Genomic DNA, 26,202 nt, shown 5'->3' with positions numbered 1-26,202 from the left:
CCCCTTGTTTCTAGGAAACCATACACAAAATAAATCATGTGACAAATACAGTAGCAGTCAAAAGTTTGGACACACCTACTCATTCAAGGGTTTTTCTTTATTTTACATTGTAGAATAATAGCGAAGTCATCATAACCATAAAATAACAAATGGAATCAGGTAGTAATCAAAAAAGTGTTAAACAAATCAAAATCTATTTTAGACTTTAGATTCTTCAAAGTAGCCACCCTTTGCCTTGATGACAGCTTTGCACACTCTTGGCGTTCTCTCAACAGCTTCACCTGGAGAGCTTTTCCAACAGTCTTGAAGGAGTTCCCACATATGCTGAGCACTTGTTGGCTGCTTTTCCTTCACTCTGCAGTCCAACTCATCCCAAACTATCTCAATTGGGTTGAGATTGGGTGATTGTGGACGCCAGGTCATCTGATGCAGCACTCCATTACTCTCCTTCTTGGACAAATAGCCCTTACACAGCCTGGAGGTGTTTTGGGTCATTGTCCTGTTGAAAAACAAATGATAGTCCCACTAAGCGCAAACCAGATGGGATGGCATATCGCTGCAGAATGCTGTGGTAGCCATGCTGGTTAAGTGTGCCTTGAATTCTAAATCATTCACTGACAGTGTCACCAGCAAAGCACCCCCACACCATCACACCTCCTCCTCCATCCTTCACGGTGGGAACCACAGATGCAGTGATCATCCGTTCACCTACTCTGTGTCTCACAAAGACACGGCGGTTGGTACCAAAAATTTCACATTTGGACTCATCAGACCAAAGGACAGATTTCCACTGGTCTAATGTCCATTGCTCGTGTTTTTTTGGCCCAAGCAAGTCTCTTCTTATTATTGGTCTACTTTAGTAGTGGTTTCGACCAGAAAGGCCTGATTCACGTAGTCTCCTCTGAACAGTTGATGTTGAGATGTGTCTGTTACTTGAACTCTGTGAAACATTTATTTGGGCTGCAATTTCTGAGGCTGGTAACTCTAATGAACTTATCCTCTGCAGCATAGGTAACTCTGGGTCTTCATTCCTGTGGAGGTCCTCATGAGAGCCAGTTTCATAATAGCACTTGATGGTTTTTGCGACTGCACTTCAAGAAACTTTCAAAGTTCTTGAAATTTTCCGAATTGACTGACCTTCATGTCTTAAAGTAATGATGGACTGTCGTTTTCCTTTGCTTATTTGAGATGTTCTTGCCATAACATGGACTTGTTCTTTTACCAAATAGGGCTATCTTCTGTATACCACCCCTAACTTGACACAACACAACTGATTGGCTCAGCATTAAGGAACGAAATTCCACAAATGAACTTTTAACAAGGCATACCTGTTAACTGAAATGCATTCCAGGTGACTACCTCATGAAGCTGGTTAAGAGAATGCCAAGAGTGTGCAAAGTTGTCATCAAGGCAGAGGGTGGCTACTTTGAAGAATCTAAAATATGTTTAACACTTTTTTGGTTACTACATGATTCCATATGTGTTATTTCATAGTTTATGTATTCACTAATGTTCTGCAATGTAGAAAATAGTCAAACTAAAGAAAAACCCTTGAATGAGTAGGTGTCCAAATTCTTGACTGGAAGAGTTAGGAAAAGGTAAGAACTCACATGGAAAAAGTGTTAAATAAGTTAGGTCCAAAAAACATATTTTCACAAAGTCAAATTAATTTGTGTTATAGGTTTCATCATGCTTGTATCCAGTTGTGGAAAGATTACACAATTATCATACTTGAGTATAATAGAAAAATGACTCAAGTAAAAGCAAGTCACCCAGTAAAATACAACTTGAGTAGAAGTCTAAAAGTATTTGGTTTTAAATATACTTAAGTATCAAAAGTAAATGTAATTGCTAAAATGTACCAAAATATCAAAAAGTAAAAGTAGAAGTATAAATCATTTCAAATTCCTTATATTAAGCAAATCAGATGGCCACATGTTCCAGTTTTTATTTTATTTACGGATAGCCAGGGGCATGCTCCAACTCAGACATAATTTACAAACGAAGCATGTATTTAGTGAGTCCCCCAGATCAGAGGCAGTAGGGATGACCAGAGATGTTCTGTTGGTAAAGGTGTGAATTAGACAATTTTCCTGTCCTGCTAAGCATTCAAAATGTAACAAGTACTTTTGGGTGTCAGGTAAAATGTATGGAGTAAAAAGTACATACGTTTCTTTTGGAGTGTAGTAGTGAAGTAAAAGTTGTCAAAAATATGAATAGTAAAGTAGATACCCCAAAAAACTACTTAAGTAGGACTTTAAAGTATTTTTTACTTAAGTACTTTACACCACTGCTAGTCTTATACCAACAGTAGCATGAAAGTGCATCGTTGTGTGGGCTACTATAGTCAAAATTGTTGCCAGGGGCAAATTGAGCCATTGGCTATCAATATACCCCATAAAAAATAATTATATTGTCAGTTTCATGCATAACAAGCATCGTTTTTTGAAGACACCTCGCATCCGTATGATTAGTCATAATTATTCAAATGATGAAAAATGCCTTCCTCAGTTAGGTTCATACCCCTCTAGGCCACAAATGAAGTGTTTTCTTCCCAGGCGTAATGCAAGGCATTATCACTGGGATATGAGGTTAAACCAGGGCCTGAGCCTATGTTTAAAGTGTTTTTAAAAAGTAAAAAGTGTTACAAATGTGTCCCTATGCTCAATTTACCCCAAAACCAAGTGACTACTTTTTTTTGGACAAGCTGTGTTTTCAAAAGTGTTATGTTTACATGAATTCTGATTATTTCCAGAGATACATGACATCCTGAAATATATGTAAATATCTTTGTTAGAAAGAATATTATATTTAGCTTGACATAGAGATGCTGAATGCAAAAAATGGGTCAACATACCCAACTCTCCCCTACTAACCAGTCATAAAAATTAGCAAAATATAGAAATAAGAAGACTAGTGACACCATCAGTGTTATATTAAATAAGGCACTACATTCTCAACTGAAAAATAAAGTGGCAATTTGGCAAAGTTTGGCCATGTCAAAACATTCTAGGCACCTTTTTGGCTGAAACATATCACAGATTATAGGTCTACTGCATGTAACGGAATAAGTAACAAAACAAATTGATCAACATTTTTGGTCAAACGCCTTCGGTTTCACAACCAACAACTATCTTCCCTCCCTCTCTTCCTTCCCTCATTCTTCCAACTGGGCCAGTTTCTCTGGATCAGACTCGTACACCTCCTCCTCCTCCTCCTCTTCCTCCACCACCTCGATCCCATCCATGGTTTTCTGCAGTTGCTCTTTGATGCGGTTGAGCTCCAACAGTCCATTCTGAAGATCCTTACACACTTCCCTGATCTTCCCAGCAAACTCCGTCTTGGCTCCTTTGTTGAGCTCGATGGAGTCTTTTGCCAGGAAGAACACATCCAGGGCCAGGAAGAGACCCGACATTACTCCTGTGGTGACACTCATCACCTACATTTTTTTTAAAATTAGGACAAGCAAATCAGCACATGGAGAACAGCAAGAATTTAACCATTTGTGACCTATTCTATATTGTTTGTTTCGATCAGTGATTTGTTTTCTTGTCTTTTCCTTTTCCCTATTTGAAACCCAATCTAGGGACGGATGCTGCAAATTAGCGCCAGCATGATGGGGCAGCTCAGTGTAAACAAGCGCAACGGTAGTGTCAGTATCTTATGGCAAGGTCATCTGTATCTAGCAATGCCTTGTCTTGCATGCCTCGCAAATTCACCAAAGTAGCCTACAGTTTGCCTCTTCCTCTCTGGTTTTATTTCAATTAAACAACTTTCCCCAGGCCTTTATAGCCTATCGTCTAGTCAGGCTATAACACAGAAAATAATGTTTTGTGATAACTGCACTGCGATTCTAATTTTGTGCGGCGGAAAAGCAACTATCCCAATTTAGTTTAAATATGTGAACCTTTAAACGTTCACACCCCTAATCTGTACCAAACAAATAATGCATTATCATCATCATGTACCTGGGCTGCCTTGGCCGCTCCGCCTGCCACGTTGAGAACCTGCACGGTGTTGATCAGACTTTCTGTGTTGATTAGTAATGCCTTGCCGGCCCGGCCACCCTCCTTCATCACGTGTTTGACATTCTGGTTGAGATATTTCTTAGAGATGCTGTCCACGTACTGATCAAAGTCCCACTCCTCCAGGGTCTCCATACCGACCTGAGGTGGATGGAGAGAGATGGAGAAAGAGAAAGCGCAAGGGAGAAATAAAAGGGAGAGTAAGAAAAGAAGCAACGACATGATATAAAGTCAGAGGTCAAGAAAACCAAATCCCCCCTCTTCACCTCAGCTGCACACTGCTGGGTGAAGTTTCCCCTAGGCGCAGATCTAGGATCAGCTTCCCCTCCTCCAATTTCGAACCCTCACCATTAGTGGTGAAAATGCTAAACTTACCTAAGATCAGCATCTAGGGCAGGGATAGGCAACTAGATTCAGCCGCGGGTCGATTTGTCAGAGTGGATGTTCGGGGGGCCGGAACATAATTATGATAATTTATACACTGCAAATTGACCACAGCTAAGCCCAAAAAGAGATTGCATTTGAAAATAACAATCATTTCATACCTTGATTACATTGAGACACAATCACGTTTCTTTTTTTATTCGTGGGAATACATGGGAACAGATGTCCTAAACCAAACTCACTTTTTGCTGAATTCCTGGTGATTTTACAGTTTAGATTTTTTTTAACTTAAAACTAAAATTCAAAAATTTTGGGGGGCCAAAAGAAAAATCACTCGCGGGCCAGTCTTGGCACGTGGGCCGCATGTTGCCGACCCTGATCTAGTGACAACTCCACCCTTTACCCACCTGCAAAAAGTCCAGACACTCCTTGATATCCTTCATCTCCTCCTGGTAATCCTGAATCATCTTCTCCACCTTCTTCCTGTCTGTCTTGGAGTGCACCGTATCAGTAATATTTGCAGAGGCTGACGCTACCCCGCCCGCTGTCGCAACGCCGATGCCCACTGCCGTGACGATGAGCGACGTTCCCATGGTGAACGGCGCCAAGATGAGGCCGGTGATAGTGGTGATGCTCCCAGCAACGCTGGCGACTCCGCCCCCCACGCTGGCCTTCACAGTCTTCTTGTGGAAGCTGTCGGCGGCGTCGGCCAATGATAGGAGCTCCAGGATGCGTTGCTGTAAAGAGGCACCGCGCTGGTTGAAGAGACGCACAAAGAACCGGGCCGCCATGAAGACACGGTCCGCCACCGCCTCCACTGCCCTGCGAGAGAGAGGAAGGAGGAGAAAGAGAGTGATGGAAAAGGGAAGGACAATTAAGAAAAGGTGGAGAATAATTGAGAAAGAAAAGAGAGGGAGGTGTTCGTAAGAACTTGTATCCTTTTTCAAAACAACAATACCTTGGGAATCCTGGAGAAATAAGCCTGATCTTACACGATAAATATTATTTCTCTGAGTTACGCGGGTCAGTTGGGTTCCCTAAAGACGTTTAATACACATCGTATGAAATCTCACATTTACAATTTCTCTTAAAAACGACACAATCAATGGGTAAATACATGGAAATGCTTACATCTCGCCTTCATCCGCTTCAAAGGTGTTGGACTCCTTCCACGTTTCCCAACCTAGGGGGAGCAGAGATATAAGCTGTAGTTACAGGAAACAACGACGGGAGAACACACATATACGCTGGTGAAAAATAGTGCTCTGTGCCAAACATACCCTCTACTGTTTGCCACCAATCCATAAGACCTTCCTCATTCTAAGAATAAAATACTATTAGTCACATACACATAATGCAGTATGATTACACAAACAAGGTATATTTCTATGCACACAGTGTCACGGTGAGTCATATGTTTTAAGGTTATATTGCGATGTAAAGCATACATGTACAATAACCACCATCCAGTGTCATAGTAAATTATGAAGTGTTATAATGCAACACAGGGCATGTAATATACGTACATACATCCTTGCTGTCCAGTGAGTTTCCTTCACTAGGTACTGGCACTGCAGCCATCTCCAGTGTCATAGTGTTATAATGCAATATAAGGAATGTCAGAATGAGTTCGGAAGTATCATAATGCAACATAGTACATGTGATACATACATCCACACTGTCCGGTGGGTTTCCTTCACTAGGTACTGGCACTGCAGCCATCTCCAGTGTCTGGACCTCCACTAGGCCCGCCTGGGCTGTGGGCTGAGCATCAGTATTCTGTAGGAAAATAAAGACGAATATAAGTGAAGATATTATTCAATTGTAATATTATTCGTTTGAAAATTAAGAAAAGAACACACCTAGAGTAAAAAAATACAGGTATAACTAAGACCAAAAGGAAGAGAGTGAAAATATGGTTACTTCATAGCCAAACAGGGCACCAGGGAGAATCCTTCGGATTTGGAATGTCTACCAGAGAAACAAACAGACAGAAACATAAGAACACACGCTCTATGAAGAGGCCCTATGTAGATGATGTACTTAAATAGGATGATAGTATTATAGTGTAGTACTTTGTGACAACTGCTGATGTAAAAATGGCTTTATTAACTGGGTGGTTTGAGCCCTGAATGTTGATTGGCTGACAGCCATGGTATATCAGACCGCATACCTTGGGTATGACAAAACATTTATTTTTACTGCTCTAATTATGTTGGTAACCAGTTTATAATAGCAATAAGGCAACTCTGGTGTTTGTGGTATATGGCCAATATACCATGGCTAAAGCCTGTATCGAGGCACTCCGTTTTGCGTCGAGCATAAGAACGGCCCTTAGCCAAGGTATATTGGCCATATACCACAATCCCTCTGGCCTTATTGCTTCATTTCAAAATACATTTGATTGATTGTATAATATAATAGGAGGATTCAATAAAAAAGTGACATGCCCCAGTCCTTTTCTTATTTTCTTGTGGTGGTGGAGGTCCACTTTTCACTGAAGAAGTAGCTTCATTGTCTGTGTACCACACGGTCTGTAACAAGCGATGGAGTAAGTTGTTACTTTAGCTAAACCTGTGCGGGAAATATGCAATTGCATTTTATTTTGCAGGTGGGACATCATAGACGTGTTGTTGTACCTGATTCTCCGTAGGACTGAAGACGTTGGTGTCACTCAGACTGTCAGAACTGGAGGATGAGTCGCTGTGTCCGCTACTCTCTGGTAACTTTTCGGTGACATGGTGATCCACACTGTCACGCTGAGTCTCCTGAAACGGAGAGGAAGGGAGTGTGGGGAAGAGAGGGGGAGTATTTAAATATTTGCCATTTTGCATATAGTGACATTCTACCAGGTTTCACAAACCTCTCCTCGAGTTACCCCAGCCAGTCCACGTCTTTGATGAATTCCAGAACAGCTGATTCAAACGATCTCCTAATCATCAAGCCCTTCATTTGTTGAATCGGCAGTGCTAGTTCTGGAATACATGAAATAACTGGACCGGCTGGGGTTACTCCAGAACCGGTTTGGGAAACTCTGGTCTAAACTATCGGAACTTCCTTTGCATTACGCCAAGGGTGTGTAGGCTACCTGGATCGGTGCTGTAGATTTGAATGGGTTGACTTTCTGCATCATTCCCTTGAACATCCCGGGGTTCTGAAAAACCAGGTGAACACAGAAATCACTTAGTGGTGATCTTCCTCTACTAGCACGGTTGTATTTCTATACTAAAAAGATGTATGCCTCAGCACCTGGGATGAACAGGTTTACCTGTTTTCCTGCAGAACTGCTACTCTCAGCCAGACTGCCAGAACTGGAAGAAAGATCACTGTGTATGGACTGGTTGTCCTGAAAAGAAGGCAGAGGGAAAATAGTACATTTGAATATTTAGCATAACTTTGCAACATGATACAGGTTGATCATAATCATCATGACTACCTGAATCGGTGTTGTAGATCTGAAAGGGTTGACTTTTTGCATCATTCCCATAAACATTCCAGGATTCTGCTGCTGCAAAACACATTGTTGAACACATGGCACACAAATCTTCTGTTTGACAGCAAAAAAAAAAAAACTGTCTTTATGAGTATATCTTATTTATGCCTCATGAACAGGTTTACCGGTTTGCTTTCTGGTAGCTTTTCTGTGACATGGTGATCCATACTGTCGGTTGGAGGGTCTTCCTTTATCACCTAAAATACACACAAATGGATAGCAAATGTAAAACATAGTCTTGAATAGGAAAGGCCTTGTGTTTTGATAACCCTGTACCCTGTGCAGTTTACAGTGGGGGACATTTCATGGATAGGTGTAGATGGTACAGTTGAAGTCGGAAGTTTACATACACTAAGGTTGAAGGCATTAAAACTCATTTTTCAACCACTCCACAAATGTCTTGTTAACAAACTATTGTTTTGGCAAGTCGGTTAGGTCATCTACTTTGTGCACGACACAAGTCATTTCTCCAACAACTGTTCACAGACAAATGATTTCACTAATAAGTCACTGTATCACAATTCCAGTGGGTCAGACGTTTACATACACCAAGTTGACTGTGCCTTTAAACAGCTTGGAAAATTCCAGAAAATTATGTCATGGCTTTAGAAGCTTCTGATAGGCTAATTGACATAATTTGAGTCAATTGGAGGTGTACCTGTGGATGTATTTCAAGGCCAACCTTCAAACTCAGTGCCTCTTTGCTTGACATCATGGGAAAATCAAAAGAAATCAGCCAAGACCTCAGAAAACAATTTGTAGACCTCCACAAGTCTGGTTCATCCTTGGGAGCAATTTCCAAATGCCTGAAGGTACCACGTTTATCTGTACAAACAATAGTTTCGCAAGTATAAAAACCATGGGACCACGCAGCCATCATACCGCTCAGGAAGGTTCTGTCTCCTAGAGATGAACGTACTTTGGTGCGAAAAGTGCAAATCAATCCCAGAACAACAGCAAAGGACCTTGTGAAGATGCTGGAAGAAACCGGTACAAAAGTATCTATATCCACAGTAAAATGAGTCCTATATCGACATAACCTGAAAGGCCACTCAGCCTAGGAAGAAGCCACTGCTTCAAAACCGCCATAAAAAAGCCAGACTACAGTTTGCAACTGCACATGGGGACAAAGATCGTACTTTTTGGAGAAATGTCCTCTGGTCTGATGAAACAAAAATAGAACTGTTTGGCCATAATGACCATCGTTATGTTTGGAGGAAAAAGAGGGAAGCTTGCAAGATGAAGAATACCATCCCAACCGTGAAGCACAGGGGTGTCACGATCGTCATAATAAGTGGGTGAGAGAGAGGACCAAGGCGCAGCGGGAAATGAAGACATCTTCTTTTATTGGAGATGAAGACAAAACGAAACAAACACTATACAGAAACAAAACAACAAACGACCGTGAAGCTACAAACGTTAGTGCACACACAAGCTACAAACGTTCAACATAGACAATTACCCACAAACAGCTAAAGCCTATGGCTGCCTTAAATATGGCTCCCAATCAGAGACAACAATAACCAGCTGTCTCTGATTGAGAACCAATTCAGGCAACCATAGACTCTTCTAGACACCTACACTGAACACTAGCCCATCTACTCTATTTAACCCCCTAAACCATACAACACCATAGACAATACAAAAACACAAAACTTCCCCATGTCACACCCTGACCTACCTAAAATAATAATGAAAAAAAGATAACTAAAGCCAGGGTGTGACAAGGGATGATAGCATCATGTTGTGGGGGTGCTTTGCTGCAGGAGGGACTGGTGCACTTCACAAAATAGATGACATCATGAGGAACGAAAATTATGTGGATATATTGAAGCAACATCTCAAGATATCAGTCAGGAAGTTAAAGCTTGGTCGCAAATGGGTCTTCCAAATGGATAATGACCCCAAGCATACTTCCAAAGTTGTGGCAAAATGGCTTAAGGACAACAAAGTCAAGGTATTGGTATGGCCATCACAAAGCCCTGACCTCAATCCCATATAACATTTCTGGGTGAACTGAAAAAGCATGTGCTAGCAAGGAGGCCTACAAACCTGACTCAGTTACACCAGCTCTGTCAGGAGGAATGGGCCAAAATTCACCCAACTTATTGTGGGAAGCTTGTAGAAGGCTACCCGAAACATTTGACCCAAGTTAAACAATTTAAAGGCAATGCTACCAAATACTAATTGAGTGTATGTAAACTTCTAACCCACTGGTCAATGTGATGAAATAAATCAAAGATGAAATAAATCAATCTCTACTATTATTCTGACATTTCACATTCTTAAAATAAAGTGGTGATCCTAACTGACCTAAGACAATGATTTTTTATTTGGATTAAATGTCAGGAATTGTGAAAAACTGAGTTTAAATGTATTTGGCTAAGGTGTATGTAAACTTCCGACTTCAACTGCATTATACTAACTTTTTTGACCCATTACATGTGCTGGTGCTATTATTTGCTATCTGTCACTTTGTTCCTAGTTATATGTACATATTTACCTCAATTATCTCATTCCCCTGTACATTGACTCGGTACTGGTACCCCGTGTATATAGCCAAGTAATCGTTACTCATTGTGTATCTATTATTTGGTGTTTTACTTTTCTATTATGTCTCTATTTTCTATCTCTCTGCATTGTTGGGAAGGGCCCCTAAGTAAGCATTTCACTGTTAGTCAACACCTGTTGTTTATGAAGCACGTGACATACATATACTGTATATTTTATTTTGTATAGATGCTGTATTGTACCTGTCTTCCTGTAGAAGCCAGACTGTCAGCACTGGGAGACAGATTGCTGTGTATGGCCTGAGTATCCTGAAAAATAGGAGAGAAATTGAGAAATTAGGAAAACAGGGAGTTTAGAGAATTTTGCACAACTTGGCATTTTACATAACCAAAAGCATCAGTCCAAAAATGTTTCATTGCAATATGATACAGCATTATCATCATCACCATAAGTACCTGATTCTGTGCTGTAGATTTGAATGGGTTGACTTTCTGCATCATTCCCGTGAACATCCCAGGGTTCTGCAAAAGCAAACCACATGACATGCAAACCCCTTTCAGGATGATCAGCTCTTAAAGTTCTTCAACTCATTATTATACTGAACATGGAGAAACATCGTTACCTGCTTGGCTTCAGGTAGCTTCGCTGTCACTTGGTGATCTACAGTGTCTGTTGAAGGGTCCTCCTTTCTCACCTGAAAAACACACGCAAATAGATAACAAATGTACAGAATAGTCTTCAATAGGCCTTGTGTGTAACTTGGTAGATTACAGGTAGGACATTATTTTTTGACATGTGCTGTACTTGTCTTTCTGTTGTGGTGTTCTCCGCCAGACTGCCAGCACTGGAGGACAGATCACTGTGTATCGACTGAGTGTCCTCAGACATGAGGAGAGAAAGGGAGAGAGACAATAGGGAACTTGAATATTTACTGCTTTGCATTAGTAACGTCCTTCTAATTATCAGTCAAAAAATATGACTATTATTTTGCAACATGATACAGGGTGACCAAATGTATTTCAGGAGACTACTGCAAATGTGACCAGTGAACTCATCTTCACTACCTGTATCTGTGCTGTAGATTTGAAAGGGTTGACTTTTTGCATCATTCCTGTGAACATTCCAGGGTTCTGGAAGACCTGAAAGGTGCACAAGTGACACAAAAAGTCCTTTCAGTACAGCAGCAACAATACCATTTTACTCTACTCACTAACATAGTCTTATAATCAGGATTATGATGCTTTAGATTCAAGGATGAACAGACAGGTTTACCTGTTTGCCTTCTGGTAGCTTTTCCTGATCCACAGTGTCTTTTGGAGGGTCCTCTTTTCTCACCTAAAACACACACACACACACATGGGTACTAAATGTAAAAAACATAGTGTTGAACAACATAGTATGATCAACTGGATTATGTCTAATACCTGTGTAGAGGACGTGAATGGGTTGACTTTCTGTGTCACTCCTTTAAAGATACCCGGGTTCTGCAACACATACAAGCATCATGGTTCCCTCAATTATATCACACAGATCTTTTTTTTTTAATTTTTATTATTAACGAAAAGGACCAGAAGTCTGACAAGTCGGATTAGTTTAGATACAGAGTATGCAGAGCTGAAATCTACCTGTTTCGCTTCAGGGACATTTCCATCCACAGTCTTCTCTGCCACTGGATCTGTAGCTGTACTGGCTGTAGAGGAGGCCTGGGTGGAAGAGAAGGATCAATGAGGATCTTTGGTGTTTGTTCCCACTAAAAATAGTAGCCTGTGCCTGTATTTATAAAGCGTTTCAGAGAAGGAGTGCTGATCTAGGATGACGTTCTCCCTATCTTATTCATTATGATCTGAAAGGCAAAACTGATCCTATATCAGAATTCCTACTCCTACTGTGAGGCACTTTTTGAATACAGTCCCTGGTCCCAGATCAGTTTATCCTGCCTTGCCAAATAGACAAATATTATATTTGTATGCCTTGCCAACTCCTACGGTAGTTGGTGTGACAATGACCTTAGGAGTTTGCAAAGCAAAGGTAACTGAACTAAATGACTATCGCCCATAGCACTCACTTCTGTCATCATGAACTGCTTTGAGAGGTTAGTTAAGCCTCTTAAAAATCCACCCCTTTTTTTCAATTTTCACCTAAAATGACAAACACAATTCTAACAGCCTGTAGCTGTCACGTTCCTGACCTGTTTTCTGTTGTTTGGTTGTGTTTATTGGTCAGGGCGTGAGTTGGGTGGGCAGTCTATGTTTTCTGTTTCTATGTTGGTTTTGGGTTGCCTGGTATGGCTCTTAATTAGAGGCAGGTGTTTTGCGTTTTCCTCTAATTGAGAGTCATATTAAGGTAGGTTGTTCTCACTGTTTGTTTGTGGGTGATTGTCTCCTGTGTCCTTGTCTGTGTACCACACGGAACTGTAGCGTTTGTTCGGTTTTGGTGTAGTCTGTTTTTCCCTGTCCGTGCGTTCTTCGTGTTTTATGTAAGTACTCTTGTTCAGGTCTGTCTTCTTCGTTTTGTTGTTTTGTAAGATTATCAAGTGTTCTTTGTGTGTTTAGTTTCGTCTAATAAAGTTTCATTATGTATTCACAACCCGCTGCACGTTGGTCAAATCCATGCTACTCCTCTTCGAATGAGAAGGAGGAAGCGCGTTACAGAATCACCCACCTTACCCAGATCAAGCAGCGGGTTAATGGACAGCAACGACAGCACACGAAGCAGGATTTATGGTCTTGGGAGGAGATCATGGAAGGAAAAGGGCCATGGGCTAAAGTGGAGGTGAATCGCCGCCCATGGGAACAGCTGGAGGCAGCTCGGAGAGCGGAGGAAACCGGAGAGAGGAACTGGAGTTATGAGGGGACATGTCTAGCACGGAAGCCCGAAAAGCCCGTGAGTACTACCCAAAAATTTCTTGGGGGGTGGCTAAGAGGTAGTGGGCCGAGGGCAGGTAGGAGACCTGCGCCCACTTCCCAGGCTAACCGTGGAGACGGGCAGACACCGTGTTACGCAGTAGAGCGCACGGTGTCTCCTGTACGTGTGCATAGCCCGGTGCGGGTTATTCCACCTCCCCGCACTGGTAGAGCTAGATTGAGCATTGAGCCAAGTGCCATGAAGCCGGCTCTACATATCTGGCCATCAGTACGTCTCCTTGGGCCGGCTTACATGGCACCAGCCTTACGCATGGTGTCCCCGGTTCGCCTACATGGCCCGGTGCGGGTTATTCCACCTCCCCGCACTGGTCGGGCGACGGGGAGCATTCAACCAGGTAAGGTTGGGCAGGCTCAATGCTCAAGGGAGCCAGTACGCCTACACGGTCCGGTATATCCGGCGCCACCTTCCCGCCCCAGCTCAGTACCACCAGTGCCTACACCACGCACCAGGCTTCCAGTGCGTCTCCAGAGCCCTGTTCCTCCTCCACGCACTCTCCCTATGGTGCGTGTCTCCAGCCCAGTGCCTCCAGTTCCGGCACCACGCACTAAGCCACCTGTGCGTCTCCAGAGCCCTGTACGCACTGTTCCTCCTCCCCGCACTCGCCCTGAGGTGCGTGCCCTCAGCCCGGTACCTCCAGTTCCGGTACCACGCACCAGGCCTATAGTGCGCTTCGGGAGGTCAGTGTGCCCAACACCTTCTGCACTGCCTGTCTGCCCAGCGCCGTCTGAGCCATCCGTCTGCCCAGCGCCGTCTGAGCCATCCGTCTGCCCAGCGCCGTCTGAGCCATCCGTCTGCCCAGCGCCGTCTGAGCCATCCGTCTGCCCAGCGCCGTCTGAGCCATCCGTCTGCCCAGCGCCTTCTGAGCCATCCGTCTGCCCAGCGCCTTCTGAGCCATCCGTCTGCCCAGCGCCTTCTGAGCCATCCGTCTGCCCAGCGCCTTCTGAGCCATCCGTCTGCCCAGCGCCTTCTGAGCCATCCGTCTGCCCAGCGCCTTCTGAGCCATCCGTCTGCCCAGCGCCTTCTGAGCCATCCGTCTGCCCCGAGCCATTAGAGCCGCCCGTCTGCCCCGAGCCATTAGAGCCGCCCGTCTGCCCCGAGCCATTAGAGCCGCCCGTCTGTCCCGAGCCATTAGAGCCGCCCGTCAGTCAGGAGCCGCCAGAGCCGTCCGTCAGTCAGGAGCCGCCAGAGCCGTCCGTCAGTCAGGAGCCGCCAGCCAGTCAGGAGCCGCCAGAGCCGCCAGCCAGTCAGGAGCCGCCAGAGCCGCCAGCCAGTCAGGAGCCGCCAGAGCCGCCAGCCAGTCAGGAGCCGCCAGAGCCGCCAGCCAGTCAGGAGCCGCCAGAGCCGCCAGCCAGTCAGGAGCCGCCAGAGCCGCCAGCCAGTCAGGAGCCGCCAGAGCCGCCAGCCAGTCAGGAGCCGCCAGAGCCGCCAGCCAGTCAGGAGCCGCCAGAGCCGCCAGCCAGTCAGGAGCCGCCAGAGCCGCCAGCCAGTCAGGAGCCGCCAGCCAGTCAGGAGCCGCCAGCCAGTCAGGAGCCGCCAGAGCCGCCAGCCAGTCAGGAGCCGCCAGCCAGTCAGGAGCCGCCAGAGCCGCCAGCCAGTCAGGAGCCGCCAGAGCCGCCAGCCAGTCAGGAGCCGCCAGAGCCGCCAGCCAGTCAGGTGCCGCCAGAGCCGCCAGCCAGTCAGGAGCCGCCAGAGCCGCCAGCCAGTCAGGAGCCGCCAGAGCCGCCAGCCAGTCAGGAGCCGCCAGAGCCGCCAGCCAGTCAGGAGCCGCCAGAGCCGCCAGCCAGTCAGGAGCCGCCAGAGCCGCCAGCCAGTCAGGAGCCGCCAGAGCCGCCAGCCAGTCAGGAGCTGCCCTCCAGTCATGAGCTGCCCTCCAGTCATGAGCTGCCCTCCAGTCATGAGCTGCCCTCCAGTCATGAGCTGCCCTCCAGTCATGAGCTGCCCTCCAGTCCGGAGTTGTCCCTCTATGTCCTCAGCTACCTCTCTGTCCTGAGCTGTCTCCTCTATGTAGGGGGGGCCTTAGTTAAGGTTCCCGGACCATGGTCGGGGGCGAGGGTCGCCACTCAAAGGACGCTAAGGAGGGGGACAAAGACAGTGGTGGAGTGGTGTCCTCGTCCACCGCCGGAGCCGCCACCGCGGACAGATGCCCACCCAGACCCTCCCCTTGAGTTTTAGGGGTGCGCCCGGAGTTCGCTGTTTGGTTGTGTTTATTAGTCAGGGTGTGAGTTTTGGGTGGGCAGTCTATGTTTTCTGTTTCTATGTTGGTTTTGGGTTGCCTGGTATGGCTCTTAATTAGAGGCAGGTGTTTTGCGTTTTCCTCTAATTGAGAGTCATATTAAGGTAGGTTGTTCTCACTGTTTGTTTGTGGGTGATTGTCTCCTGTGTCCTTGTCTGTGTACCACACGGAACTGTAGCGTTTGTTCGGTTTTGGTGTAGTCTGTTTTTCCCTGTCCGTGCGTTCTTCGTGTTTTATGTAAGTACTCTTGTTCAGGTCTGTCTTCTTCGTTTTGTTGTTTTGTAAGATTATCAAGTGTTCTTTGTGTGTTTAGTTTCGTCTAATAAAGTTTCATTATGTATTCACAACCCGCTGCACGTTGGTCAAATCCATGCTACTCCTCTTCGAATGAGAAGGAGGAAGCGCGTTACAGAATCACCCACCTTACCCAGATCAAGCAGCGGGTTAATGGACAGCAACGACAGCACACGAAGCAGGATTTATGGTCTTGGGAGGAGATCATGGAAGGAAAAGGGCCATGGGCTAAAGTGGAGGTGAATCGCCGCCCATGGGAACAGCTGGAGGCAGCTCGGAGAGCGGAGGAAACCGGAGAGAGGAACTGGAGTTATGAGGGGACATGTCTAGCACGGAAGCCCGAAAAGCCCGTGAGTACTACCCAAAAATTTCTTGGGGGGTGGCTAAGAGGTAGTGGGCCGAGGGCAGGTAGGAGACCTGCGCCCACTTCCCAGGCTAACCGTGGAGACGGGCAGACACCGTGTTACGCAGTAGAGCGCACGGTGTCTCCTGTACGTGTGCATAGCCCGGTGCGGGTTATTCCACCTCCCCGCACTGGTAGAGCTAGATTGAGCATTGAGCCAAGTGCCATGAAGCCGGCTCTACATATCTGGCCATCAGTACGTCTCCTTGGGCCGGCTTACATGGCACCAGCCTTACGCATGGTGTCCCCGGTTCGCCTACATGGCCCGGTGCGGGTTATTCCACCTCCCCGCACTGGTCGGGCGACGGGGAGCATTCAACCAGGTAAGGTTGGGCAGGCTCAATGCTCAAGGGAGCCAGTACGCCTACACGGTCCGGTATATCCGGCGCCACCTTCCCGCCCCAGCTCAGTACCACCAGTGCCTACACCACGCACCAGGCTTCCAGTGCGTCTCCAGAGCCCTGTTCCTCCTCCACGCACTCTCCCTATGGTGCGTGTCTCCAGCCCAGTGCCTCCAGTTCCGGCACCACGCACTAAGCCACCTGTGCGTCTCCAGAGCCCTGTACGCACTGTTCCTCCTCCCCGCACTCGCCCTGAGGTGCGTGCCCTCAGCCCGGTACCTCCAGTTCCGGTACCACGCACCAGGCCTATAGTGCGCTTCGGGAGGTCAGTGTGCCCAACACCTTCTGCACTGCCTGTCTGCCCAGCGCCGTCTGAGCCATCCGTCTGCCCAGCGCCGTCTGAGCCATCCGTCTGCCCAGCGCCGTCTGAGCCATCCGTCTGCCCAGCGCCGTCTGAGCCATCCGTCTGCCCAGCGCCGTCTGAGCCATCCGTCTGCCCAGCGCCTTCTGAGCCATCCGTCTGCCCAGCGCCTTCTGAGCCATCCGTCTGCCCAGCGCCTTCTGAGCCATCCGTCTGCCCAGCGCCTTCTGAGCCATCCGTCTGCCCAGCGCCTTCTGAGCCATCCGTCTGCCCAGCGCCTTCTGAGCCATCCGTCTGCCCCGAGCCATTAGAGCCGCCCGTCTGCCCCGAGCCATTAGAGCCGCCCGTCTGCCCCGAGCCATTAGAGCCGCCCGTCTGTCCCGAGCCATTAGAGCCGCCCGTCAGTCAGGAGCCGCCAGAGCCGTCCGTCAGTCAGGAGCCGCCAGAGCCGTCCGTCAGTCAGGAGCCGCCAGCCAGTCAGGAGCCGCCAGAGCCGCCAGCCAGTCAGGAGCCGCCAGAGCCGCCAGCCAGTCAGGAGCCGCCAGAGCCGCCAGCCAGTCAGGAGCCGCCAGAGCCGCCAGCCAGTCAGGAGCCGCCAGAGCCGCCAGCCAGTCAGGAGCCGCCAGAGCCGCCAGCCAGTCAGGAGCCGCCAGAGCCGCCAGCCAGTCAGGAGCCGCCAGAGCCGCCAGCCAGTCAGGAGCCGCCAGCCAGTCAGGAGCCGCCAGCCAGTCAGGAGCCGCCAGAGCCGCCAGCCAGTCAGGAGCCGCCAGCCAGTCAGGAGCCGCCAGAGCCGCCAGCCAGTCAGGAGCCGCCAGAGCCGCCAGCCAGTCAGGAGCCGCCAGAGCCGCCAGCCAGTCAGGTGCCGCCAGAGCCGCCAGCCAGTCAGGAGCCGCCAGAGCCGCCAGCCAGTCAGGAGCCGCCAGAGCCGCCAGCCAGTCAGGAGCCGCCAGAGCCGCCAGCCAGTCAGGAGCCGCCAGAGCCGCCAGCCAGTCAGGAGCCGCCAGAGCCGCCAGCCAGTCAGGAGCCGCCAGAGCCGCCAGCCAGTCAGGAGCTGCCCTCCAGTCATGAGCTGCCCTCCAGTCATGAGCTGCCCTCCAGTCATGAGCTGCCCTCCAGTCATGAGCTGCCCTCCAGTCATGAGCTGCCCTCCAGTCCGGAGTTGTCCCTCTATGTCCTCAGCTACCTCTCTGTCCTGAGCTGTCTCCTCTATGTAGGGGGGGCCTTAGTTAAGGTTCCCGGACCATGGTCGGGGGCGAGGGTCGCCACTCAAAGGACGCTAAGGAGGGGGACAAAGACAGTGGTGGAGTGGTGTCCTCGTCCACCGCCGGAGCCGCCACCGCGGACAGATGCCCACCCAGACCCTCCCCTTGAGTTTTAGGGGTGCGCCCGGAGTTCGCTGTTTGGTTGTGTTTATTAGTCAGGGTGTGAGTTTTGGGTGGGCAGTCTATGTTTTCTGTTTCTATGTTGGTTTTGGGTTGCCTGGTATGGCTCTTAATTAGAGGCAGGTGTTTTGCGTTTTCCTCTAATTGAGAGTCATATTAAGGTAGGTTGTTCTCACTGTTTGTTTGTGGGTGATTGTCTCCTGTGTCCTTGTCTGTGTACCACACGGGACTGTAGCGTTTGTTCGGTTTTGGTGTAGTCTGTTTTTCCCTGTCCGTGCGTTCTTCGTGTTTTATGTAAGTACTCTCGTTCAGGTCTGTCTTCTTCGTTTTGTAAGATTATCAAGTGTTCTTCGTGTGTTTAGTTTCGTCTTGTTAATAAAGTTTCATTATGTATTCACAACCCGCTGCACGTTGGTCAAATCCATGCTACTCCTCTTCGGATGAGGAGAAGGAGGAAGCGCGTTACAGTAGCTCTGGACCTGCATATTCTTTGTACCATTTGAAAGGAAACACTTTGAAGTTTGTGGAAATGTGAAAGGAATGTTGGAGAATATAACACAATATATCTGGTAAAAGATAATACAAAGAAAACAACAACCGTTCTTTTGTATTTTTTTTGTACCATCATCTTTGAAATGCAAGAGAAAGGCCATAATGTATTATTCCAGCCCAGGTGAAATTTAGATTTTGGCCAATAGAATGCAGCAGTGCATGTGCAAAGTTTAAAACTGATCCAATAAACCATTGCATTTCTGTTCAAAATGTTGTATCAAGACTGCCCAAATGTGCCTAATTTGCTAATTAAGGATCATATCACCTCTATCTTACCTGACACCCTAGACCCACTTCAGTTTGCTTACTGCCCCAATAGATCCACAGATGATGCAATTGCCATCACACTGCCCTATCCCATCTTGACAAGAGGAATACCCATGTAAGAATGCGGTTAATTGACTATAGCTCAGCATTCAACACCATAGTACCCTCCAAGCTCATCATTAAGCTCAGGGCCCTGGGTCTGAACCGCGCCCTGTGCAACTGGGTTCTGGACTTCCTGATGGGCCGCCCCCAGGTAGCGAAGGTAGGAAACAACACCTCCACTTCACTGATCCTCAACACAGGGGCCCAACAAGAGTGCGTGCTCAGCCCCTTCCTGTACTCCCTGATCACCCATGACTGCGTGGCCACACACACCTCCAACTCAATCATCAGGTTTACAGATGACACAACAGTAGAAGGCCTGATTACCAACAATGACGAGACAGCCTACAGGGAGAAGGTGAGGGCTCTGGGAGTGTGGTACCAGGAAAATAACCTCTCACAGAACGTCAACAAAATAAAGGAGATGATCATGGACTTCAGGAAACAGCAGAGGGAGCAAGCCCCTATCCACTTCGACGGGACTGCAGTTGAGAAGGTGGAAAGCTTCAAGTTCCTCGGTGTACACATCACTGACAATCTGAAATGGTCCACCCACAGTGTGGTAAAGGTGGCGCGACAGAGCCTCTTCAACCTCAGGAGGCTGAAGAAATTTGTCTTGGTGCCTAAAACCCTCACAAACTTTTACAGATGCACAATTGAGAGCATCCTGTCGGGCTGTATCCCCGCCTGGTACGGCAACTGCAACACCCGCAGGGCTCTCCAGAGGGTGGTGCGGTCTGCCCAACACATCACAGTGGGCAAACTACCTACCCTCCAGGACCCCTACAGCACCCGATGTCACAGGAAGGCCAAAAAGATCAAGGACAACAACCACCCGAGCCATTGCCTGTTCACCCCACTATCATCCAGAAGGCGAGGTCAGTACAGGTGCATCAAAGCTGGGACTGAGAGACTGAATAACAGCTTCTATTTAAAGGCCATCAGACTGTTAAATAACCATCACTAGGTGGCTTCCAATCGGTTATGTAATCCTGTACCTTAGAGGCTGCTGCCCTAGATACAGTACCAGTCTGTCACGCCCTGATCAATCAATCAATCAAATGTATATATAAAGCCCTTCTTACATCAGCTGATGTCACATAGAGCTGTTCAGAAACCCAGCCTAAAACCACACAGCAAGAAATGCAGGTGTAGAAGCAAGGTGGCTAGGAAAAACCTGCCTGCCGTCCTGTGCCCCTACTCTGGATTACCGACCTCTGCCTGACCTGACCCTAAGCCTGCCTGCCGTCCTGTGCCACTACTCTGGATTATCAACCCCTGCCTGCCTTGACCTGTCGTTTGCCTGCCCCTGTTGCTGTAATAAACATTGTTTTTTCAACACAGTCTGCATTTGGGTCTTACCTGAAACGTGATACAGTCAAAAGTGTGAACAAACCTACTCATTCAAGGGTTTTTCTTTATTTTTACTATATTCTACATTGTAGAATAATAGTGAAAACATCAAAACCATAAAATAACACCTATGGAATCATGTAGTAACCAAGAAAAGTGTTTAACAAGTCAAAATATACTTTATATTCTTCAAAGTAGCCACTCTTTGCCTTGATGACAGCTTTGCACACTCTTGGCATTCTCTCAACCAGCTTCATGAGGGATGCTTTTCCAACAGTCTTGAAGGAGTTTCCACATATGCTGAGCACTTGTTGGCTGCTTTTCCTTCACTCTGCGGTTGAACTCATCCCAAACCATCTCAATTGGGTTGTTAAGTGATTGTGGAGGACAGGTCATCTGATGCAGCACTTCATCACTCTCCTTCTTGGTCAAATAGCCCTTACACACCTGGAGGTGTGTTTTGGGTCATTGTCCTGTTTAAAAACAAATGACAGTCCCACTAAGCGCAAACCAAATGGGATGGCGTATCGCTGCAGAATGCTATGGTAGCCATGCTGGTTAAGTGTGCCTTGAATTCTAAATAAATCACAGACAGTCACCACCTCTGAACAGTTGATGTTGAGATGTGTCTGTTACTTGAACTCTGTGAAGCGTTTATTTGGGCTGCAATCTGAGGTGCAGTTAACTCCGCAGCAGAGGAAACTGTGGGTCTTCCTTTCCTGTGGCGGTCCTCCTGAGACCAGTCTCATCATAGCGCTTGATCATTTTTGGGAATGCACTTGAAGAAACGTACACATTTTCTGGATTGACTGACATTCATGTCTTAAAGTAATGACGGACTGTCGTTTCTCTTTGCTTATTTGAGATGTTCTTGCCATAATATGGACTTGGTATTTTACCAAATAGTATTTTACAATACCTTGTCACAACACAACTGATTGGCTGATTGGCATATTAAGAAGGAAAGAAGAAATTCCAGAAATAGATTTTTAACAAGGCACACCTTTTAATTGAAATGCATTGCAGGTGACTACCTCATGAAGCTGGTTGAGAGAATGCCAAGAGTGTGCAAAGCTGTTATGAAGGCAAAGGGTGGCTACTTTGAAGAATCTCAAATATAAAATATATTTTGATGTTTAACACTCTTTTGGTAACTACATGATTCCATATTTGTTATTTGATAGTTTTGATGTTATTCTACAATGTAGAAAATAATACAAATTAAGAAAAACCCTTGAATGAGTAGGTGTGTCCAAACTTTTGACTGGTGCTGTACATAGACTTGAAATCACTGGCCACTTTAATAACGGAACACTAGTCACTTTAAAAATGTTTACATATTTTCGCTTTACTCATCTCATATGTATATACTGTATTCTACCCTACTGTATTTTAGTCTATGCCACTCCGACATTGCTCGTCCTAATATTTATATATTTCTTCATTCCATTATTTTACTTTTAGATTTGTGTGTATTGTGTGTATTGCTGTGCATTGTCAGATATTACTGTACTGTTGCTAGAAACACACGCATTTCGCTACACCCGGAATAACATCTGCTAAACATGTGCATGTGACCAATAAAATGTGATTTGATTTGGCAGAACTAACTGATCTGGGACCAGGCTATGAAAAGTCATCTATTTAACGTTACTGATGTAGTAACCTGTGTTGTGGTTTTGAACGGATTGACTTTCTGCATGACTCCCATCATCCCAGTCCTCTGTTGGGAACAAACAAACAAAAACACAGCTCATCACAAAATCTACTTACAATGGGCAGAGAGAGCATGCTCAGTTGCAGCCCTTTATAACCTTGGTTTTTGGGAGCAGCCGCACTCTCATTGTTATTCTACTGAAAACAATCGTTTGATAAATGGTTAACAGTCAATTGGGTCAACCGCGTCGTTGTATCGTCTGTAAAAACAACACAAACTTTTCGTTAGTGTTGTGTTCACAGACGATACAATGGGGGATGTATTAGCTGCTCTTAGAAAAGTGGGCATATTTACATACACTGGTGTTGCTTTCAGTTGTATTGGGTTGCACAAAAACAGTCTGCGGGAAGCCAGAAGTGAAATACAATTCCATTTCAACTTACCGTGCCAGTGGACAGGAAGGTTGGTCATTACGACGGTGGAATTTGAGACAAGATATCTAAAGGATTGTACTATTAAACAGACTTTCCAAACATGGGTGTGTCGTAGACCCACTTCCTCTCTGCTTACCTCATGTCAAAATATACATCCAACACAAGTTATTCCTTTTTTTGTCCACTTATGGCGCATGTGCAGGACTTATATTTTGACATGAGGTAAGCCGAGGAGGAAGTGGGTCTACGACACACCCACGTTTGGAAATTCTGTTTAATAATAGGATCCTTAAGATATTTGGTCTCAAATTACCCCTGTCATAATGACCAAATATCCTACCCACCGGCACAGTAAGCTGAAATTGATTTTGTATTTAACTTCTGTCTTCCTGTGGACTGTTTTTGTGCAACCCAATACAATTGAAAGCATTGCTAGTGAATGGAAATACACCCGCGTTAGTAAAAGCAGGCTATTTTAGGCGTAGGGGTTAGGTTTAGGGTTAGAATTAGTGTTAGGGTTAAGGGTCAGTGGTTAGGTTTAGGGAAAATAGGATTTTGAATGGGAATCAATTGTTGCTCCCCAAAAAGTCCTCACAAGTATAGTAAGACAGAGCTGTGTGTGTGTGTCAGTACAGCATTTTAAGTGTCTCTTCTAATCAAATGACTAACCAGACTATTTGCATTGCCCCCGCCCCCCCCCCCCCCCTCTACGCTGCTGCTACTCTCTGTTATTATCTATGCATAGTCAATGTAATAACTCTACCTACATGTACATACCTCAATTACCTCGACTCCGGTGCCCCTGCACATTGACTCTGTACCGGCACCCCCTGTATATAGTCCTGCTATTGTTATTTACTGCTGCTCTTTAATTATTTGTTCTTATCGCTTACTTTTTTAGGTATTTTCTTAAAACTGCATTGTTGGTTAAGGGGTTGTAAGTAAGCATTTCACTGTAAGTGTAACCGAGGTGAAATGGCTAGCTAGTATTTCACATCGGTTACATAAGGTCTACACCTGTTGTATTCGGCGCATGTGACAAATACAATTTGATTTGATTTGATACCTACCTGTGAGTTACTGCTCGTATCATTCTCTTTGTTCAAGCGGTGTGTGGTTGGGTTGCTCATCTCCTGTGTGAAGACAGAAGACATCAATATCATGGACCAAATTAATGAATACACGAATGAGAAACAAAAAGAACGATGAAAGAAACACTAATTGTCCGTTCAATAGGACACTTTTTTTGTATCAGGATTCACACAACCACATATACACATAACATGACCTCACTGGATTCAATGGGACAAGGGGGGGGACAAGGGGGGGGGGGGGGGGGGGGGGGTAAAAACAATGATACGTTTATAACATTACTGTGCATAACAGTTTTTACAAATTAGTACTTAAATTACTACTACTAATTTTGATGGTTGTAGAAGTCCTTGTCCCAATTAACCATATTAACAAACATCTAATTTTTCAATTTCATATTTCTCGAGTATTGGCTACTTACCGTAATGATCGAGATCAGCAAAATGCCTGCGATAAGTGATCGGTATGTTCGATACTTTTCAGTTTATCGTTCCAGCTCTAGTGTGTGTATTCAATCAGTGTCCTACCTCACTGCTGGGTCTGGGAGGAACCACTGGAGAAGACTTGTTGTCCCTTCGCGGACTATTCATACTGTGTTACATTCACAAAAGTGACACATGAGAAACACATGACTCGAATAGGACACACACACAATTAGGTAGTATAGCACCCTTGTGTTATATGTGTCCCTATAACCACTAATACCGGGTCAGATACATAACTACCTTCAGTTGACTTTGACTAGGCTAATCAATGTCAATACACAACACGACTGGGATATATTTAGCCTACTACAATAGCGTTGGTTGTTATCACCAATCACAACATTATGCAGTACGATAATATGAAGCATTAAAGCCTACCTTTATATGGCAGATATAAGTTATACTTGAAGTGTTACAGTAGAGCTGTAGAAGGAAAACACTTCTGACATTCCGTCACTTCCCTTATGACTTGTCAAACTGGTTTTGCAGCGATGGGAACTAGCCTATTGACGCGTAATATGATCAACACAAACTTGATGGCATTCAACTTTGTTCTTTCTGCTCCGGTTTATGATAAGCTCATTTTATCTGAAATTCCGCCACTGCCCTTATGACTTGTCAAACTGTTTTTGCAGCGATGGGAACTAGCCTACTGACGCGAAATACTTTTATTTATTTAACAAGGCAAGTCAGTTAAGAACAAATTCTTATTTACAATGACGGCCAATTGTGCGCCACCCTATGCCCTATGGGACTCCCAATCATGACCAGATGTGATTCAGCCTGGATTCAAACCAGCGACTGTAGTGACACCTCTTGCACTGAGATGCAGTGCCGTAGACCGCTGCGCCACTCGGGAGCTCAACACAAACATGACTGCATTCAACGTTGTTCTTTCTGTTCCGGTTTATAATAAGCTAATTGTATCGCAAAGGGGAGCAATACACCAGACACTCGAATCGAAACCCAACTCTAAAAGCCAAATGCCCTGTTTCTGCGCTTTGTGAAAAGTTTGAGATATAAGAACTGAGAAGACTAGTATTGATTTTTTGCAGTCAGAGTTATTGAGGAGGTTCGATTAATTTGGCCCGGGAAATACCGGGATATGGCCCGTCACATCATCGGGCGAAGGCTGGTGAGGGAAGAGCGCCCATCTCAAATCAAACAGTAATTTGCACCGCTCGGTCATGTTGTCAACAAGGTTGCATCATCCAGGAACATCTCTTCCATAAAATAAACGTTTGAATTTTCAAACTAGTTTTCATTGGGAAGGCAGATAAAGAATTTGTAAAGAAAAGCAATCACTTTTGCATGTGAAAACATAGAATACTACTCAATAATACATGTGCTTAATTACATAACTTTTGTTTTAAATCGAGCCAACTTTGTGTGAAGCACCTGTCCCACTGAGCTATAATAAGAACTAGAAACTGCCTCCAATATGTCCAACCATTGTTTTCAACATAATCTACTCTCTGCTGTATAAAATGTTTCGTGGGGGCTGACATCTTGCTAGTTCCGGTTTCAGTAGTCCATTAGTACATGCGCACTAGTACTGGAGCCCAGCCTGACGCCTGATGTCCACCAGATGCATATGTTGTCTAGCCTGCTTTTCAACTAGTTAAAGCCAGCTAGGTGTAGTCTGTGTGTACTTCTGTTTGTACCACCGCATGGTAAAACAACGCACAAATTGAAAATATTGAATGCATGCGGTTCACAGAACGCCCCGTAACGTTTCAGACTGCTCCATTGACAATGAATTACTTCCCCAGGATGGAAAGAGTTTGATGCATCTGGTGGACATGAGGCTTGAGCCCAGAGCATGCTGGAGTAGGGACCTGCGTTCCAGCACCGGATTGTGGATCTTGATTAGAGGGGAGGGGAAATCTGCAGGCACAAAGCACAACC

The 26,202-nt window shown here is 45.9% G+C and overlaps 1 protein-coding gene across 3 annotated transcripts; it reads right to left on the bottom strand.

Annotated features, from left to right (window-relative positions):
• Positions 1 to 255: 255 nt before the first annotated feature.
• apold1b (apolipoprotein L domain containing 1b) lies at positions 256 to 25,356 on the bottom strand. Of its 3 annotated transcripts, none has more exons than XM_055938398.1 (25): positions 24,673 to 25,356; positions 24,337 to 24,400; positions 23,788 to 23,850; positions 22,293 to 22,349; positions 12,039 to 12,116; positions 11,838 to 11,897; positions 11,686 to 11,748; positions 11,478 to 11,552; positions 11,218 to 11,292; positions 11,036 to 11,107; positions 10,869 to 10,934; positions 10,656 to 10,721; positions 8,028 to 8,099; positions 7,846 to 7,917; positions 7,678 to 7,755; positions 7,498 to 7,563; positions 7,049 to 7,177; positions 6,860 to 6,943; positions 6,333 to 6,380; positions 6,081 to 6,188; positions 5,690 to 5,729; positions 5,541 to 5,592; positions 4,817 to 5,231; positions 3,969 to 4,166; positions 256 to 3,439 (listed from the first exon to the last, which is right to left on the bottom strand). In XM_055938398.1, exons 2-25 carry the CDS (start codon positions 24,397 to 24,399, stop codon positions 3,158 to 3,160), a joined length of 2,382 nt encoding a protein of 793 aa, XP_055794373.1. In that variant the 5' UTR covers position 24,400; positions 24,673 to 25,356; the 3' UTR covers positions 256 to 3,157. The 3 variants fall into 3 exon arrangements, with proteins under 3 accessions (XP_055794373.1, XP_055794374.1, XP_055794375.1); XM_055938399.1 differs by having other exon boundaries at positions 7,846 to 7,914; XM_055938400.1 differs by having other exon boundaries at positions 7,846 to 7,911.
• Between the last annotated feature and the right edge of the window lie 846 nt (positions 25,357 to 26,202).

Source organism: Salvelinus fontinalis, chromosome 11 (assembly GCF_029448725.1).
Source record: "Salvelinus fontinalis isolate EN_2023a chromosome 11, ASM2944872v1, whole genome shotgun sequence".
Classification (NCBI taxonomy): Eukaryota; Metazoa; Chordata; class Actinopteri; order Salmoniformes; family Salmonidae; genus Salvelinus; species Salvelinus fontinalis.
This window is presented reverse-complemented; position numbering and strand designations above follow the sequence as displayed.